The 21,293-nt window shown below is 34.2% G+C and overlaps 1 protein-coding gene across 2 annotated transcripts in view; it reads left to right on the top strand.

Moving 5' to 3' along the window:
* The window catches only part of tafa5b (TAFA chemokine like family member 5b), a 109,231-nt gene that overhangs the window by 67,366 nt on the left and 20,572 nt on the right, over positions 1-21,293 (top strand). For both annotated transcript variants that reach the window (XM_056451319.1, XM_056451321.1), the window contains exon 2: positions 11,263-11,412. In XM_056451319.1, coding sequence (XP_056307294.1) covers positions 11,263-11,412 — 150 coding nt within the window. The remainder of the gene's footprint in view (positions 1-11,262; positions 11,413-21,293) is intronic.

Here is a 21,293-nt window from a genome sequence, read left to right as displayed (position 1 = left end):
AAAAAAATCACAAATTTGTTTAAAAAAATGGAAGAGGCAAATGAATGATCTATTCAGAAACATTCTCCATCCCTACAGCACGCTTTGTCCCACATCTTGAGAATCAGAGAGCTTATTTTGAAGAATGCATTATTCAATTCGCAGCAACTTTGATAACGAGGAGTTTCCACCCACAATGCCGGCGCTCTCATTTCCTGCGAGTCGCGCCTGCATCATATTCTGTGATGATGTAATCGTGGAGTATCTGCTCTGTTGTATCAACGATTCCACTTTATTCAGAGATTCAGTTCAATTCAGAGTCTTTTGAAGAGAGAGAGAGAGAGAGAGAAAAACAGACATACACCTATTAGAGCAGACAGCCCAGCATTGCTTTCTGATTTCTGTAACTCAGAGGAATGCTGATATTTGATTTTGTCGGGAGAGACAAGAGAAAGAGGAAGAGAGTGAGAAATGATGTCTGGAGAAGAGCAAAACAGATAGAGAGGGGGAAAAAATCAAATCACCTCTTGAAAATGTTCCAATAATCACTGGAGCTCTCCAGCAACTGAGTTGGCCAAAAATAGATTGAATTGAAAGTTACTCTGGGTATTTTATGACGAGAGTGGCTTGCAACAAGGGTCGTCTGGAGAACTTTTCTTCCGATTCTTTTGTGTTTGTTTTGGCAGATCTTACAAATCTGCAATATTTGCTTCTCAGATTCGAATGTAGACTGAAATACTTGGCATGATAAAAGGTAACGGGCTTGCTTTGCATCCTGATGAATCTGCTAGTGGGTGAATTACAAAACAATGTACTTCAGTATACATGTACTGTAAGTACTAACGCCCTAATACAATATTACTTCTGTAAAAGTAGATAGTCCTCCTTCACATATTTATGATGTTTTGTTGCCCAATATTCAACTCTTTTGCAAAACAATGTTAAAGATTTGGTTAATGTTATGCATGAATTTGTTTACTCTATATTGGACTACTACACTCACTGGCCAACTGCTTGTATACGCACATTTCTAATCAGCCAATCGCATGGCAGCAACTCAATGCATTTAGGCCTGTAGATGTGGTCAAGACGATCTGCTGTAGTTCAAACTGAAAATCAGAACGGGGAAGAAAGATGATTTAAGTGACTTTGAGAATGGCATGGTTGTTGGTGCCAAACGGGCTGGTCTGAGTATTTCAGAAACATCTGATCACACACAACCATCTCTGGGGTTTACAAAGAATGGTCCGAAAAAAAAAGTATCCAGTGACAATTCTGTGGGAGCAAATGCCTTGTTGATGCCAGAGGTCAGAGGAGAATGGCCAGACTGGTTCGAGCTGATAGAAAGGCAACAGTAACTTAAATAGCCACTCATTACGACTGAGGTATGCAGAAGAGCATCTCTGAATGCACAACACGTCCAATCTTGAGGTGGATGGGCTACAGCAGCAGAAGACCACACCTGGTGCCACTCCTGTCAGCCAAAAACAGGGAACTGAGGCTACAATTTGCACAGGCTCAACAAAATTGGAAAAACGTTGCCTGGTCTGATGAGTCTCAATTTCTGCTGCGACATTTGGATGGTAGGGTCAGAATTTGCCATCAACACCATGAAAACATGGATCCATCCTGCCTTGTATTAACGGTTCAGGATGGTGGTGGTGGTGTAATGGTGTAGGGAGATATTTTCTTGGCACACTTTGGGCCCATTAGTACCAGTTGAACATTGTGTCAACGCCACAGCCTACCTGAGTATTGTTGCTGACTATGTTCATCCCTTTATGACCACAGTGTACCCATCTTCTGATGTATACTTCCAGCAGGATAATGCACCATGTCAAAAAGCATGAATCAAGCGCGATATGGTTTCTTGAACATGACAATGAATTCACTGTACTCAAATGGCCTCTGCAGTCACCAGATATCAATCCAATAGAGCTCCTTCGGCATGTGATGGAACATGAAGTTCGCATCATGGATGTGTAGCCGACAAATCTGCACGAAGTATTAGGGCAGTTCTAAAGGAAAAAGTGGGTTCAACCCAGTAAGGCATAAGAATAAAGTGGCCAGTGAGTATATGTGGGTATTAATCAGTCTTCATTAAATCATCTGCAATTGGCAAAATGCAGCTGCGAGGCTGCTGAAGGGCACCAGGAAGAGAGAAAGTATCTCTTCAATCTTAACATCTCTTTACTGGTTATTTCATTTCACGTGTTTCATTGAAGTTTTTTTATTTGTATATAAAGCATCAAATGATGTACCTGTCTTACCTTGCTTAGTTCCTGAGCTACTAATAACTCAAACTCTCAGATCATCTGATAAATAAATTATGCATGTTCCATGCCTGAAGCTGAATGGGGAGCATGCTATTTGGGCAGCTGGTTCAAGACTTCAGGACAGCCTACCTCAGGACTCCATTTAAATTTTTGAATCTCAGTTGAAGAATTATTTGTATTGCATGGCATTTTATAGATTTGAATGGTGTTATAGCAGTCTTGTTTTTTATGATTATGCATTTCTAAGTTAAGCTTCTTCACTTTAATCTCATCATTTGCCTTGTACTGCACTTTGACTTGACTTGAGTAAAAGTACAAAAGCAGTTATTTCTGAATTTACTTAAGTATTTAATGTTAAAAAGGTACTTGATGATTAACATTTATTATGCAAAAAATAACATTTTATTACCAGGACTTATTTTAAACTGATAATTTATACTGACAGGTTAATTAATGGTCATTTAATTGGGCAAATAAATGAATGTAACAAAAGATGCAATATAGCCTTACAGTATATATTAATAAAGTGTATAAACTCAAAGTGCTCTATTTTAATGATCTAGGTGCAAAGTCCAAAGCGCATGGCGCAAAAGCATTAGGGGCGTGTCCAAATGCACTTTTGCTATTTTAAGGATGAAAAAATTAGATTTGCGCCACGGAGCATGATCTAACAGTGTTGTGCTTGTTCTCTTAATGAGTTATGGATGTGTTTTGAGAATAATCCAATCAGAGTCTCATCTGCCATTCCCTTTAAGAGTCATTTGCGTTGCACCAATGTGCATTTGCTATTTACATGGCAGACTTTGTAAGTGGAAAACCTGAACATTTCCCTAGTGAGAAAACAGTTAAACAGACCATCTGCAACGCGAGGATAAAGAACGAGCCTCCTCCATTCTGACTCTTTACTTTCTCCTTCTCTTTTTCATGGATAAGGAAACGGTGTTGTATGCACTCTGCTGAAGACATCCATTAGACTACAAATTTATTTTAATTTTTTAAGTAAAGATTTGTTTCAAAACTATTTTAAATTCAGTTCTAATTTTCAGCAAACAAATAAATGAACAATAATAATGAAGTGTGGTCAAAAAATTAAGTTATATCCAAACTATTGAAGTCAATAGCTATTTTTTTCTCTTCAAATTTGTGGAAGACAAAAACTCAAACAGGTCTGGAGTGTGAGTAAATAATGACCGATTTTTATTATTTTTTTGGGTGAACTATTCCTTTAGTTTAGTACAATAAAGTTCTACCACAGCCTCCGTTACAGGAGAAAATCAAGGATTTTGTGCTCTTCTGTAAGTTATAGCCTGGGGCAAGCAGACTTTCAGCTATGCTCATAAATGTTAATAAAGAAACTGCCTGTATCTTTTTTATTTATACGTTGAATACAGATCTGCAAACCAAAGCAGTCCAGCCTGGATGTGCTTTTATGTTTAGTAGCTCTGCACTGATGCCATCTGTGTAGGTGAAAATGCCATTCATCATCATTTGTGCTGGAGCTCATGCATGTTCGCTCAGATGAACCTTTTCACGCTGTAGATCACACCTAAGCTGGATACATATATAGACATACAGGTAATTTTACATGTCAATAATTCTGCCGGCCGCCATATCAAGGCGAGAAGATGCTGTAATCCATCATGTGCTGCAGATCAACACCTTCAAATGTCACTCACGCTTGTGCTAGATCACAGAGACTGCATACTACTAATGGTTGCAATACTCACACGTGCGTTTTTGATTGGACGCTTCGTTTTATTGAGTGTAATTGTGTCTATCTGTAGTGTAGATGGGGATTAAAGTGAACATATCACAAGGAATCAATTTGTGCTTGATCTTTTTAGATAAAAGGGATTGAAGTGCTGTGAATCATACTGTACCTCAAACCTCCCCATACAAGAAAGAGAATTTTGCTTCAGTCTTTTTAGTAGAAAGTTTATTATTATTATTATTATTATTATTATTATTATTATTATTAATAATAATAATTATTAATTATTATATGTTTATATTTTTATTCTATTTGTCAAATTTTTTTCATGGACTTTCCCTTATTTGAGTATTTTCCCAATACTTTTTTGCTATTACACTTTTAGACACACACTTGTGGTGGTGTTAGTGAGGCCAGCAGGGGGCACACAACCTGCAGTCTGTGTGAGTCCTAATGCCCCAGTATAGTGAAGGGGACCCTTTACTATCAGTGGGCGCCATCTTAGATGAGACGTTAAACCGAGGTCCTCACTCTCTGTGGTCATTAAAAATCCCATGGCACTTTTTGTAGAGAACGGTGTAACCACGGTGTCCTGGCCAAATTCCCTCCATCGGCCCTTACCCATCACGGCCTCCCAATCCTCCCCATCCCCTCTATAGCTGGTGTGTGGTAAGCGCACTGGGACCGTTGTCCTGTGGCTGCTGTCGCATCATCCAAGTGGATGCTGCACACTGGTGGTGGAGTGGAGAGAGCCCCCTCATGATTGTGAAGCACTTTGGGTGTATGGCCATACACGATAAATGTGCTATATAAATACACACATTACATTACCCCAGCAAGCACACAGCATCATAAAATGTTAATATTAGGTTAGATTTAGTTCATGATGTCAGGTGACCAAAATTCAATCTCTAGCCAGCGTCTAAGGACAATGTTATTTTGGCGTCCAATAACGATGTCAAATTACATTGATATTTGCTTGATTTTAGGTTATGTTGGAAAGTGACCAAAATCCAATGTCTGATAGAGGTAATAGTCGTAACGCCCACACAACATCAAGATGTAACATGACTAGATGCTGATATTTGATTATTTTTTAGGTTGGACATTGATGTCTGCCTAACGTTGGGTTCTGACGTCAACCTGATTTTCATTTCCAAACAAAATGCAACATCCCCACGATGTTGGGGTACGTTGGGGTATAACGTCAATATGACATCACGTTGACGTCCTGTGCCGGCAGGGACATTACACACTTGCAAACTTGCATGTGAGGGAATCTCTGCTGCCATTTAAAAGAGTGTTCCACTTCGTTAAGTGAAGGGGGGAATTTTACATGTACATAACCTTGACCACTCAAAGCAAAGCTGTGATTGAAAGCATAACACACTATAGATTTACTGTGTGGTATGAAAACATTAATCTAAAGCTAAGTTTGGAGAGCTGGTGAAGACAGTCATTAGAATAATAGTGAAAAGGGAATACCGATCCTTACAATTTGTCTAAGAATCAGTTTGGGACGAAGCTAAAAAAAATGCACATTTCATTTTGTGAGCATGAGTTTCTGCCTTCTGGTCGACGATACAGGTTTCCTGTGTGCAGATACAAATCTTTTTTACCTACATCAATCAGACTTTTAAATATGTAATATTTGTGTTGATGATTGAATGTTTGGGTTGATTTGTGTTTTTGATGTCTGTTTTTGTTCAGTGTACACTGAAAAAAATATATCTGCAAAATTGTTGCAAACAATTTATGTGTTGAATTTAAGCAACTTAAATTTAGTGATGTTCAACCTAATTTGTTTGTTTAAATTCAGCCCAAATAAATTGTTTACAAACCACTTACGTAAAAAAAAAATTAAATCCAAGGAATTATCTTTGAATATATATTTTTTCAGTGTAAGCAAATGTGGGCCTAGAGTCCATACAAATTTCCCAATTGGGGACAATAAAATGTAAACAAACAAACAAACAAACAAACAAACAAACAAACAAACAAACAAACAAACAAACAAACAAACAAACAAACAAACAAACACCCATTTTTGACCAAGAGAGTGAGTCTGCTTCATATGTACACTCCTACTGTATATGTCCCACAATGCTGTACAGCTGTGTTGTCACAAAAGCAGCATGCATTCACATTGCATAGTAATTTACAAGTGCTCGAGGGCCATTCACACCAAGCATGATAACTATTAAAATGATAAATGTGAAAAATTATAAAGACGTCATTCTAAAATCATTCTGAATGTTAAACAACAGCAGAGTTCGTGTTCAAGTGATACAATTTGGATCACTTTCAGAACACTTTCAGTCTTGAAAAGCTATTGGTTGAAATGCTATCGTTTGGTAACTTGGTCAAATTGGTTGTGCCTTGAGAGGGAATGATGCAAATAAATATCTTTTTGCTGCCAAGTTTGGAAATGCTGAGGATTTGTTTTTTATTCCATTACACTTACTGCAATTGTTAAAGGTTTACTTTAAGTTAGTGAGTTGAAGTTGCTGAGACATTTATTTCAGCATGTTGATGTACTTCTAACTCAAATACTGAGTAGGGTCAGGGCTTTCTTTTTGCACATCATTCACTCATAGCAATCTAATGGTAAGAGGAATGTGGTTAAGTTGTCTAAAGCCGTCAAACTGACAGAGAAGGACCACCACTCCAAAAATGGAAGCAAATGGTCAGACTTTGATTGAAAATGACCAAAACAAACATTTTTAGTGGATTAATTGTTCACCTAAATAATAACAATATGCGCTAGCAAAATAAACAGTAAATTTTGATTTTACACAGACTTTAAATTCCCTGTTTGATTACATTACACAAGCTGGATTCGCTGGTCAAAAGCGCAAGAAAAGAGCAAACTATAAGGACAAAAAGGGGTAACACAAAAAGAAAAGCCTAAACTAAAACTAATAATCATCACTTGCTGGTGTGGACACATATATAGTGATCCTTTTATTTATATTTATCATCGTTAGATTTAATAGCCTCTTAGGGCATGCAATTTTTTTTTAAATAAATATTTTTTAGTAGTTTTCACCTTTATTGTATAGGACAGTAGAGAGTATTTACAGGAAAGCATGGGGAGCAGAGAGAGGGGGAAGGATCGGCATAGGATCACGAGGCAGGAATTGAACTCCGGGTCGCCTTGAGCACCGGAGTGCATGTGTCAACGCACTAACCACTACACCACTGGCGCCGACAAGGGCATGCAATTTAAACCCATTTCAAATGTTTCGCCAGTAGTGGGCACTTGTGCAACATAATCAGTGGTGTATATCAGTCAGTTAAACAAGTCGTCAAACAACCTCAGTATTTCCTTTGGTTCCTGTTTCTTTTGTTCTTCTAGTTGATCATTTTCTATTAGAAGTGACTTATATGAAAGGCAAAAGCCTCTAGATTACACTTATTTTACCCAAATAAAATATGATTTTATTTTGGATATTATTTTTAATTATTTCATTAGGACAGTAAGGTCTGACTTTGCTTAGACAAAAGTCTTATCACTTAACAGAAATAATTTACAGTATAGAATATAAAGTCATGGTGCAGTGGAAAAAGAATTAATATTGTGTATGACTTCCATGAGCTTGAAGAACTGCATCCATACATCTCTGCAATGACTCAAATAACTTATTAATAAAGTCATCTGGACTGGCAAAGAAAACGTTCTTGCAGGACTCACTATTTGTGATGATTGAGATGCAGTTCAACTGATGATTGATCAGAAATAAATGACCTTCTACCACTTTTCAGTCATTGTTTGTCGCTCTTACAACTGGGATCGACGACAAGACATTTGTCAGGTAGCGTACACCAAATGGCACCACCGCTGTGCGCAAACCAATAGAAAAGATGTGGGATGATGAGGTGGGCTTCTTATCCTGTGTGTGACCCCCTCCAGGTCTTTAAAATCTCTTCGTTAGCGATCGTACAAGTGCAGATACATCTGTACCAGCTCTACTGCTTGACTTTCCTGTGTGTTCATGTGGCTAGTGTGGTTGTTTTGAATGTTGTTCTCCTGTCTGATCCCAGTGGAATCAGAAACGAATCACGGTAAATAAATTGCACGTCAAAGAAAGCAGAAAGCAAACTTACAAAAAACTTTCAAACTGCCAAAACCAACTCAAAAAGAACTTTGTTTTGGTCAGATTTTGACATCAATTTCAGTTCATTCTTCAATTTCATTTGAAGTATACCAGGGCCTTTAGTAATAGTGTTAGTATATATTTTTTGCCATTATCCTATACATTAATAACTAAATATAGTTCATCTTGACAAACTAAATAATATTTTTGCATAATTTATTAATATTATTGATAGTTTCATTATTCCCAAATTATTAAAAATAATTTCTTAATGTTTGGAATGACTGCTTACTATACAGTAACAATAATAATCAGTGTGATTCTTAAATAAGACACCTTGTCTGCAGCCACATCCTGGTCATGGTCAGTAGTAGAGTTCAGATTGATGTTTTTTGTCTTGTAGGTAAAGCTCAAGCCATTATAATGATTGTGACCAATTCCGTGTTGAAAGTGTGGCATTGGATAACCTAATTATATACATAACCATGTCTTTGTAACGGGCTTGGCATTGCAGAGGCGTCCCGACGCTGAATTAATCATCATCTAATATAAGCGCTCGCTTTCTTATCCATCTGTCTGGACTTACAGAGGGGCTTGAGGAAGATCTTCAGCCCACCCTGATGCATTAAGCTTTTTTTCCCGCTGACATGATTCACAGTCGCAGGTCCATATCCAGCATATTGCATTGGCTTGATGAGGCCATGTATATGGATCTCTGTTTATGCAGGTGCAGGATAATAGAGGAACATTGAACAATGGCTCCAGTGTGCCGCTTCAGCAGAACTTGGTCCCCATCAGTCTGCTAACAAGGGTGATGCCTCAGTCTACAATATTAGCAGGGAAACTAACAGCTCAGCACTGTAAAAATCCATTTATTCTGTCAAAGCTGTGGGTTACTTTCAAACGCAGGGCGCTGCGACACTTGTATGAGAGATCTAGGTTTGAATCTGGCCTGCGACTTATCTTGGTTCTGTTTCTATCTGTTTTGCGCTTATTTTTTGTATTTGTCCTTTCTACTTTTCTGGTAATGAAATGGTTATGTGTCTCTACTTAGTGATTGGCAAATGAAAAATCAGTTTTACCAAATTGCTTGACTGTAGGCTTGCACAATTTTATTATTGCTTAATATTACTTTTTAACCATTTTACATTGCAATAATAATAATAACAATAATAATATTAATGGTAACACTATAATAACTATACACTATGAATAATTCAAGCATTAGCAAATAGTTAAAACATCATTTGTTAAGCTTTAACTCTACATTGTAAGACATGCACATTTGTGGGCAGTTCATAAATAAAGCTACAAATACTGTATTCTAGATTTATAAGCACATTTATAATGTGCTTAATGATTGTGTTTTCATACTTCGTAATGATTCATTTTTCCCTACTAAATTCAGTATTGCATTGTTTACAAAGCAGTTATTTAAGAAAAGTTGGTGGTTTTTTGATGATTCAGAATGCGTAAGTAAATGATTAACAAACTATTCAAACAAAAATGTATATATCTTATTATTCAGTCACATATTAATAGTTAACTTGTATATTAAAAAATACTTTATTAACTCAACTTTATCCAGTTTGTGACCTAAAGGTCTAATATAACGTTATATGAGATTGACAAATCATAAATAGTCTTCACTTTAGATTAGGTAACAAAACTTTATGAAGTTGAGTTAATAAAGCTTTTATTAACAAATAAAGTAACTATTACTTAATCCCTGAATATTAAGAAATATAAATGTTAATTTAAATAGATTATTAACCATTTTTACTTATGCATTCTGAATGATCTTAAAACACCAGCTACTCTTAAATAACTTTATAAATAATGCAATACACTGTAAAACCCAAAAAGTTAAGGTAACTCAAACCATTTGAGGAAACCGATTGCAACAAACCATTTAAGTTCAAAAACTAATCCTAATGTGTACTGTGAACTTAATCCATTTGAGTAAACGAAGCAGTTTGAGCACATTTAAACCCAATAAGTTAAGGCAGCTCAAATCGTTTGAGGAAACTGATTGAAACACACCATTTGAGTTAAAAAACTAATCTACAGTATATGAGTACTGTGAACTTACTCCATTTAAGTTGAAGTAATGAGGTGTTTAATTAACTCAATACCTTCAACACTGAGTTCAAAACTCTTTTCAAATGAGTAGAATTAACTTTCAGTCAATTTTGAGTTAACTGCACTCATTTCATTTGATTAAGTTGACTGTTGGGATTTACAGTGTACTTAATTTAGCAATGAAAAACGTATTATTGACAAAGTATGCAGATACAATAATTAAGCACATTATATAAGTCAGAAATACAGCATTTGTAGCTGTATTTAAAAAACTGTTTATTAATGTCTATTAATGTAGTGGAAATGGTTATTATTAATAAATTAACTATTTGCTAATGCTTAATGAATGGTTCATAGTATATAGTTATTATAAAGTGTTACCATAATAATAATAATAATAATAAAAATAATAATAAATAAATAAATAAATGTTAGTTAATGCATTAGTTAACATGAAGTAACAAAGAACAACACACCTGCTAAGCATTACTTAATATTTGATAATAGTGATTGACATTAACATATATTCATTAACACAGTTATCATCTACTAAGGGTGAACATTGACTGTTTAGCATTGTATAGTTTAGAATAAAAATAATAATAATTATACTACTAATAATTCCAATAATAAATAAAAAATAATCATAATTAATTTCTTACAATAAGCAAGTTTGTATTGCAAGTTTGTAAAGATTCCCAAATGCACAACTGACCCAAACTCAAAGCCAACGCAAAGCTGTTCTGTATGAGTGTTTTCAATGCTACGCTCCACTCTATAACATGCAGCGCATATATTTATTTAATTAAATTGCAGCCTTTGCAATTTGATAATCACACTAAGCCTTGCTGCAATTCAATTTTATCATGATTAATTATGCAGCCCTAGATCTAATGCCATATCGAGGGATTGGAATTACTAACTTAGGCCAGCAAACACACACACAACACTCTACACAACCACACACAAACCCTTAAAGCAACCACATGCCAACACACTGGCAACCAGCCACCGGTGGGCGGAATTTGGCACGATTTTTAAACAAAGATTTGATTGTCATTCTAGTGGTATTGTAAGCCCAGCTGACTTTTCTCAAAACTCTTTGTCCTTCCTTCAGGTCAGCTGGCGGCAGGTACATGTGAAATCGTGACTCTGGACCGGGACAGCAGCCAGCCAAGAAGGACCATCGCCCGGCAGACGGCCAGGTGCGCCTGCAGGAAGGGCCAGATTGCGGGCACTACCAGAGCCAGTCCAGCATGTGTGGATGGTAAGATGGAAAAGGGGTTGAGGTGGGACTCATCCAGGCTTTGGTGCCGCTTCCTCTAAGCCCAGCAGAGCAGCCATAGCTGGAGCTTTGAGATTCCAGGCTGATCCATGAGATTACACTGCTCACTGAGTGTGGCTGAAGTGTCACTCACAGGATTTGGGATGTTGCTGCAGGTTTCATCAGTGCCCGGAGTCACGTGTGCCGAATCTGTTACGAGGTGACGGACACTGGGGAAATTTAGACTTGGTGAAGATTAGCTCCGAGCTGCTGTGTGTTATTTACATAGCAAACTTCAGCAAACAAGAACGACAAGCGAATCTTGACTACAGGTTGTCGTGTGAATAAACTTGAGGTTCTGGAAAGCTTTGAATACACAAGACTTCATTTTAGAGTCAGACATGATTGAAATATTCGGTAAGGGAATCAGATATTAATTCGGTTGTTATTAAGCGCTCTTATAGAATCAGAGAGTTCATTAACAGGATTATTTTTCAGGCTGATTCAGTTTTAGTTAGTCTAAAGAATTGGTTTATTGGAGTCATTTTTAAATGATTCAGATTAGTGGAGGACCCGTTTACACCTGGTGTGTTAAGATGAGTTTTTGTCAATCAGAGCAAATGTGGTCGATTGGGACTAAAATGTTTTGAACTTGGTCTGTTTCAACTATTTTAGGATCACATTTGATCAATTTTCCTAGTGTAAATGCATATGTAGTTAAATACCTTATAACCAGTGACTGTACAGCACCTAAACAATTCTCATAGGACACTCAATGTCTGTGATACACAAAATTTGATTAGATATATGAGTGTGCTTTTAAAGCAATTTATTAGATGTCTAAATACTTTCTAAATGTTACCATGAACCACAATTTCCATTAATGAATGTATTTGTCGTGATAGGATATTTGGCTGTCACAGCTATTTAAAATCTGGAAACTGAGGGTTCTAAAAATATTGAGAGGTATTGAGAAAATGACCTTCCTATTTGTCCAAATTAAGGTTTTAGCAATACACGTTATTACATTATAAAGAAAATACATGAAAAAAAATACATTCACAGTCGTAAATGTACTAAATATCTTCATGGAGCATGATCTTTACTTAATATTCCAAATATTTTTTGCTTATAAGAAAACTCAATATTTTTTTGCCAAATATAGAATGTTGCATCGAGACATTAAATTTAATTCAAGTTTATTTTTATATATTTTTCACAAATAATTATCATTCCAAAGGTGCATGTTATTTTATTAGTCAAAATCAGAAATGTCAAGGAGTTGTGTACAGGGAGGACAGACATAGTTGACCTGCAACTATACAATATATAGTGTTCTTCCCAAAAAGCTGATGTCTATGTTTATAATACATTTTCAATGAAGTGATTTTGTATTGTCCTCAAAAACATAAGCCAATCTTCAATAATTCCTCATTAGGAACATACACAATATTGAAACTGTGGGCACTTCAAAATATTGTGAATTACATGTTACAGTGGTTATTCATCAAAGCACCAAATGCTTGGAGACTTAATTAAGGCAATTTATTGTTTTACATTTTCACCTTAACCTGGCCTAAGACATTGGAAATTCTAACTATTTAAAGGCCTTATGTTTGTTAACTCAACAGCAGGGCTCTGTATGTTAACATCAGTTAATTTAACTTAGGTCAATGTAATGACAACAACAAATGCATTTACTAATCTTATATCATATTGTCATAATGGTAACGTCGACACAACATCAAGCTGTAACATCATTAGACGTTAATATTTGGTTGATTTTAGGTTGGACGTTGGACATTGACGTCAGCCTGACGTTGAGTTCTGACGTCAACCCGATTTTCATTTTCAAACAAAATGCAGTGTCCCCACAATGTTAGGGTACAATGTCAATCTGACGGCATGTTGACGTCTTGTGCCTGCTGGGTGTTTAAGACCATTTTGATCATCATACAGTAAATATCTGTCATCTCATCAGTGACATGCATCTGAACAGTCTCTGGGTCAATACGTGTAAAGATTTTGAACATCTTCTTGGAAACTTTTAATGCCTCTAAACAGTTTGCTGCAATGTAAAGTGCACATGTCTTGAATTAGTTCAGTATGACGCAAATTACCTTATATGTGCGATTTGATTGGACAGGAATCACAGGACTGATTTTTCTAATTTCCATAGACAAGAAAAAAAATAAAGTTGTGACTGCAAGTTAAAGGAAAGAAGTGTAGTAAAAGTACCAATACAGCACTAAAAATGTACTCAAGGAACTTAGTAAATTACAATTTCTGAAAAAAACTACTCAATTACAGTCATTTGAGTATTTGTAATTAGTTACTTTACACCACTGTTAATATCTAATATCAATATAAATATAAATTTGTGTTTCCAATTAACTTTATCATATACAGTGCTCAGCATAATTGAGTACTCCCCATTTTGAAAATGAAGACTTTTCTCCATTTCTCAGTGAATAAGGCAATGTATTTTGGTGCATTCAAACAAAACAGATTTATTAAACAGATATATTTAATAAAATAATATTTTATAAAACATATTTATAAAATTTAAAGATAATACAATTAACTTTAAGCAAAATATTGAAAAAACAATTACAACCTACACAATTTCAACTATTTTTTATTTTTTTTTAGCTTCTCTTGATTTTTACGCTTTTTTTAAATTAGTATTTAATATTTTTCTATGACATAAATTATGGTGTTCTAGTATTTGGAGCATTATCGTAAGTTATTTTGTTAGGTAAGCTCCAGATTTGGCTTCAGTACTGACTAATCTACTGTATATGCACAAATACAATATTGTATAGCTTCCTATTAAACACATGTATTTAAAAGATAGATTTGTGAGGGGTGTACTTAAATATGCTGAGCACTGTAACTATAATATTGCTATTTCTCACTGTTGATTTTAATGCATTAAATAACGTTGTTACCTAGTGCACATAATTTAATTTGCTTAAACATTTATTTACTATAAAGATATTTATACAATAAAGCAATGCACTAAATATGTTTGGTTATCATACCTGTTATAGTAATATTTAATGCAGTTTAGGTCAATGTCATGATAATAGAATAAATTGTGATAAAAACTTCAGCAATTATTCATATCAACAACAAAGAAATTAATAGCGTGCAACAAAACTTTTTGTCACAAAATGATACAGGCAGGGGTGGATTTAACCAATAAGCGAAGTAAGCAGGCGCTTAGGGCCCCAGGAAATTTGGAGGCCCCCAATAAATACCTAGAAGTATAAATTATACACATAACATTGTTTTCTATCATATTTTGTATGGTGAGGGTCTAACAAATAAAAATTTAACATTACTTATAACATCTACAGTTTTGAAAACAACTCATTATTTTCGATTAATTCATTTTTTTAGTTGTGAAATCATTTTAAGAAAACAAATCATTTAAAATGTAGAGATTTCATTACAATTATAACATGGAAAAGCAGATTCAGTGATATATAAAAAACGGCAAAATAAATAAATAAAAAATTACTAAAACTACGAAGGGTGCATTTTAGGACTGTTGGGCCACATGGCTGGAACAGCTTAGGGCCCCCAAATCACTAAATCCGCCCATGGATACAGGTACAGTAGAACTATTTAAAGAGCTTTAACTAAATCTGTTTAGAGATGTAGCCCAAAACATTCATGAATTACAACCATTTAATTTCTGATAGGAAAAATCCTGGCCCCCCCAAAAAATAAGATTACCATTTTTTAAATTAATTAAGTGAAGGATATCACAGGGATTCATTAAAATACCCAATTGCTCTTGAATACTATTTGCACCATTTGTTTGTTTATTGAACACAACTGTTCACAGCGAAAGTGAACACAGCGAAAGTTCTTCTTGCGTCTGAGCTGTTTTTCAATGTGATTACACAGAATTTGTCACATAGAAGCAAATGGCAGCACTTAATTGAGAGCTTTTTCAAATTATATCTTGGCATTTGCAGCTTTTGCAGGTCCATTTGTTGTGTTCCCTTTTTCCTCAATTTAGTTTTATTCTCGCATGTACTGGTTTTCAGCATGACCTGCACTTATCTTCATGTGGTCGTATGTCTTCTTGCATTCAGTTGTTGCTATGACACCCGAGTAATTTCAAGACATATTTCGTAAGGTAGCAGTTTCTTCGTGGCCAGATGAAAGTAGGTGTTCTTGAGTAATTGCTTTTGAAAGACACAGTCCTCCATGTTTCTACGACCTTACATCACCTGTAGTGGGCTACACCACATGCCAATCAGAAACCATGGCTGAAAATGTGGCATAAAAACCGTGATAAAATAGCACAGAATCTAGTAAACAGTAAGAATGACACGTGAATGTCGTGTCTTGGTTATCCCTCATTGCCATTATTGGAAAATCGTCTTACGCAAACAAATTGACAATAAAAATCAGTCACCCTTCGTTGGCATTTTCTAACAAGATATCCGGATACAATTTCTCCATCAGTACGAGCAGAGGTCTCGAGGCTTTGGCCTTTGAAAAATGCAGTTATTTCACAACAACCAATAGATTCTGCTCTTCGAATATCATTTTAAGCCTTAGAAAGAAATCTCAGTGTATCCAATTGACAATTTACCCCCTGCTTTTTCCCTCAAACTACACAGCTCCCTCAATATTAGCTCAGTCTTCTGTTTAACTACTGAATCTACCCGCATGTTTTTTCTTTTTTTAATTTTGTGTGCTGAAAACATTGTTTTCCCATGGTTCAGTCTGTATGGATCAACACCATTGATACAGTGCAGTGCTAGGTTTTTAACTGTATATTAATGTTCAAATGTTTTAATAATTTTTATTTCATAAATAAAACAGCAATTAGAGAAAAAATATTTAATGTCAATATTTAAATTTTTTTTTTTTTTAACCTTTTCTTTTCTGGATTTTTTGACAGATGGGAAGCAGAATATTCATTAGACAAGAAAATTGCTACTATTTGCTACTTATATTAACATTAAACATTATTTTGCTGTCATGTTTGATCAATTTTATGCATTTTGATGAGTGAGAGTGTTATGTTCATCCAAAAAACATCTTTGACGCCAAATGTGTATGTGTTTGTGAAAAGGTAAATATAAATGTATATTAGAGGAGATCCTGTTAGAATAGATGTTTTCTCCATAATTCTTGGGAGAAACCCATTAAATTGTCATAAAAATGTCATTCATAACAATATTTTATATTGCAAAAAAAGCAAACAAACAAACAATCAATCAAGCATATTTAAAACAATTATCTTTGATATATTAAACAACTCTTAGAAAGAAAGACATCTCATTGTATCCAATTGACAATTTACCCCCTGCTTTTTTCCCCTCAACCTACACAGCTTCTTCAATATTAGCTCAGTCTACTGTTTCTGAAATGCTGATTATTCTCAAGAAATATTAAATATCAATATTGAAAATATGGTTTTTAGAAACCTTTGTAAATGAATTTCAAGACAGATGGGAAGCAGAACATTCATATGACGAGAAAATTGTTATTAATTGCTACTAATATTAACATTATACATATACCTTTGATCAATTGTATGCATTTTGTTCCTCCAAAAACATCTTTGACACCAAATGTGTATGTGTTTGTAAAAAGGTAAATATAAATGTATATTAGAGGAGATCCTGTTAGAATAGATTTTTTAAACCATAACTCCACTAAAAAACCCCACTAAAATGTCATTCAAACATCATTCATAACAATATTTTACAAAACAAACATACAAACAAACAAACATACAAACAAACAAACAAACAAACAAACAAACATACAAACAAACAAACAAACAAACAAACAAACAAACAAACAAACAAACAAACAAACATATTTAAAACAATTATCTTTGATATATTAAACGACTCTTATAAGAAAGAAAGAAAGAAAGAAAGAAAGAAAGAAAGAAAGAAAGAAAGAAAAGAAAGAAAGAAAGAAAGAAATCTCAATGTATTCAATTGACAATTTACCCCCTGCTTTCCCCCCCTCAAACTACACAGCTCCCTCAATATTTGCTCAGTCTTCTGTTTAAGTATTTACCCCGCTTGCTTTTAATGTCATGTTATTTGGTACTCTGAGTGTCTGCAGCTATTAAAGAAATATTGATTTCTCCAGCCGTTTTGTTTCTTTAGATAAAAAGCTTTGGCTAAATATAGCCTGATCTCATCAAAGATGCTGTTTTATCGTGTTCTGTGCCCCGTGGCTTTATCTGATAAAAGGAAGGTAATCAGACAGATTTTGATACTAAGAAAGAATAGCCGACACGATTGCCATTATGTATTAGTGCTAAGACCACCAGCTTTGGGTTCATGACAGCAGACGCTGGGTAAACATGCCCTGCCAGTGGAAGGTGAACAGACTTCTTTTGTATTTAGCACACAGAGGATCGGTAAAACAAGATGACACTGTAGATCACATGCGGCTCAGTGACACATAAATGTCAATGGTTAAACGTCTTATGCATAAGTTCATGCAATTATACAATTTTTTACATAGGATATTAGCTATTTAATTACTCAAAAAGAGTCAGAATAGATTTTAAATATATTTTTCAAGGTAAAACAAATTACAATAGTGTCTTTCACAAATATTGTGAAGTACGATTATTAAAAATAAATTAGTATTCACATTTTGAATTTAGTATTTGATTAGTATTACATGAATTTAAATTATTATTGCCTAGTATTATAATTAGGATTACAAAGTGGGTTTAAGACAAAATGTATTTAAGTAATTTTTATATATATATATATATTTATATATATATATATATATATATATATATATATATATATATATATATATATATATATATATATATATATATATATATATATATATATATATATATATATATTTATAAAAATTATATATATATATATATATATATATATATATACATACATATATATATATATATATATATATATATATATATATATATATATATATATATATATATATATATATATATATTTTTTTTTTTTTTTTTTTTTTTTTTTTTTTTTTTTTTTTTTACATAGAACACATTAAATGCAACTGTTTAGTGTTTTAAATATATATATATTTTTTGGAAAATAAAATCATTGTTAAATAATGTGGTGAAATTATTTTCCATTCACTGTAAGATATATATTTATGTAAGGACACAAAACAACATAACACCACTATGAACTTTGCTTAGATGTGATTATACTAAATTGCTATTTTAAAACAATTAAACAAATATTATCTTTGAATTGTCTCTTTTAATATGTCAAAAGATCAAAACATTGTTGTTTTAAAAATGCCTGACTTGATCTTTTTGTGTTCAAAAAAGGAAGAACAAAGGAAGAAAGCATTGCATTAAATTATTATTTTTTAAATTCATAGTTGCCCCATGTGCACACAAACACACATTTGGTGTCAGAAATTTGATTTGGAGCAATGTAACACACTCACTAATCAAAATGCCTGAAATTGAAAAAAGATAAGAGAAAAGAAACACAAGGTTAATACAGCAAGCTTCTATTGTTTAAATGTTTTGCTTCCCATCTGTCAAAAAAAAAGATAAGAAGGTTTTAATAAAAACACTATAATTATTTTCAATTAATAATAACTATTTCTGGATTATTATATTATTACTTTTTATGCTGTATTATTTTTCAAATAAAATTTTACTGAAACATTTGAACCTTAATATATAGTTGAAAACCTAGTTATAGCATTACATTCAGTGTTTCAATGGTGTTTAATATGAAATGAAAACACACAGACTGAACCATGGGAAAACAACGTTCTCTGGCATGAAAGGAGGCTAAAATTATGTATAATTCATGTTCGTAGTGTAATTAAATTTTCACTCCTGCAAGTACAGTGACAGGTCAGTTCTGACTGCAAACCGCCTGCGTGTAAAACGAGTAACAAGAAAAGCAGAGCTGAAAACACATTTGCTCTGAGAAAGAGGTTTTGGGGAATAACATCGATGTGACAATTAAGATGAATTTATCATCAAACTAAGTGGAAATTAAACCGTCATGAAGTTTTCATGTAGAACAGAATCAAAGTGGCCTGGAAAGAGTTGGCATCAATATCACATCAGACGGAAAAAGCTAAACGGGAAGCGGTTGCAGCATGTTGGGACTCGGAGGGACTGCAGATTCTGCCTGGAAGCAGGCGCGAAGTGACAGCAACCGAGCCCAATTCCCTCAGCTGGTGGTAGCGGCGAGGTGAGAGCCGACAGCTGGAATATGCCCTGAAAACTATGCAGAAAGTCAAGGGAAGGAGAGCATTTTAACAATTAGACAAGGTGATCGTCGGCCAGGTGTCAGGATAATCAAGTCCCTCTCACCAAGCACTTGCATTAATTCCATATCTTTGACTCCGTAGTCGAATTTGGAATGTCAGCCCAAGGATTAGTAATGTTTCCCCAGTCACACATCCTAGATGGATGTGATAGGTCAGGGCTGACCCCAGGCAGCCAATTCAAAGCATCTGCCTTATATCATGGGTGTCTTCTGTGCTCTGTGGCAGCATTACAAATGGGATACCAGCTCCCCAAAACATTCTTGAAGTTCCGCGCCATCAATCAAAACACCAAAGTCAAAACGGAGCTCGCTTCATCCAGGGAATATCACGTAAGGGTCACCAAAAGCTGCAATTGCTGCGTTCACATTAGAGCTCCACAATATATTTAATAATATAATTAGTGTACCTGAACACAGCTAGACTCGCCAGAAAACCATAAGCACTGTTTATTTACTTTTATCTTTGCTTGTATTTATCTACGCTCGAAATTTGTTTAATATATTTTATGTATGATTCACTCCTCTACAAAATCATCTCAATCAATCTAAATTTCTTTCCAAATAAAGTTAAGTCTGATGAAATTGTATTCATATCACATTATATATTTGCAGAAAAGCTAATCGTTAAAATATCATGCAGACTTTTACACATTCTTAATGGAGGTTGCAGATGATGGCTTGAATTTACATTTTTGAAAGGACAGATAACGACAAATTATAAATTGTTATTTGGCTTACCCACTAAACAACTACAGAGACTTGACATAAGTGGTCCCACTAGAAACTAATTATATAATGCATCCTCTGTGTTTTCGCAATGCTCTAAAAATTAGCATGCCCCGTGATGAAGTGTCTGCAGGTGTGCCCATGATAACACAGATTACACAGACTCTCCACCTCGACGACTCATATATTATTTTACACAAGCATCCTCTCATAAAAATACCTTCATTTATGCTGGGAAGGGCCATCTGTGTAGTGTGAACACATGTTTGTGCTTTTGGTGATCAATTCAAGTCAATACAACAGTTTGTTTTGGTTCTTGAATCTTGATTAGCTGTTGGATCTTTCCAGCCATGTGATATCATTAACATCACATCATTAACTAGAAGTCAAGTTATTATTTGTTGTTCCTTAAACTTGAATAGGTGACAAGACTTGTCGCTATTAAACATACGCTTATGTTAAACAGTACATGTAATTTGTTTTAAGTATATATAGCTGTTAGTCTTTATTATTCAATTAATCTATTATTTGTTCTAGGTCATTCAGATTTTACTGAGGGAAAAGTTTAGTTTTATAACTTTATATAAATAAATAAAAGTGTGGCTATGGTTCTTTTGATGGATTTACTTACATCTTATTTATTATATGTTTTTTATTAATAAATGCTATTGTAAATAAATAATAGTAATTTTTGTTGAAAATATTTTGTATTGCAAATTGTCTTTGTAATGATCATTGACAGTTCACATTCATTGTTCTCTTATGAGCCAGTTGTAAAGGTTTTTACTCTATATTATTACACAATTCTCTGAAAAACTTGATACTGATTTGTCAGTCACAACGTTCCAA

This window comes from Danio aesculapii, chromosome 25 (assembly GCF_903798145.1).
Source record: "Danio aesculapii chromosome 25, fDanAes4.1, whole genome shotgun sequence".
In the NCBI taxonomy this organism is placed as follows: Eukaryota; Metazoa; Chordata; class Actinopteri; order Cypriniformes; family Danionidae; genus Danio; species Danio aesculapii.
The sequence above is the reverse complement of the archived record's forward strand: the minus strand, read 5'-3'. Positions and strand labels throughout refer to the sequence as shown.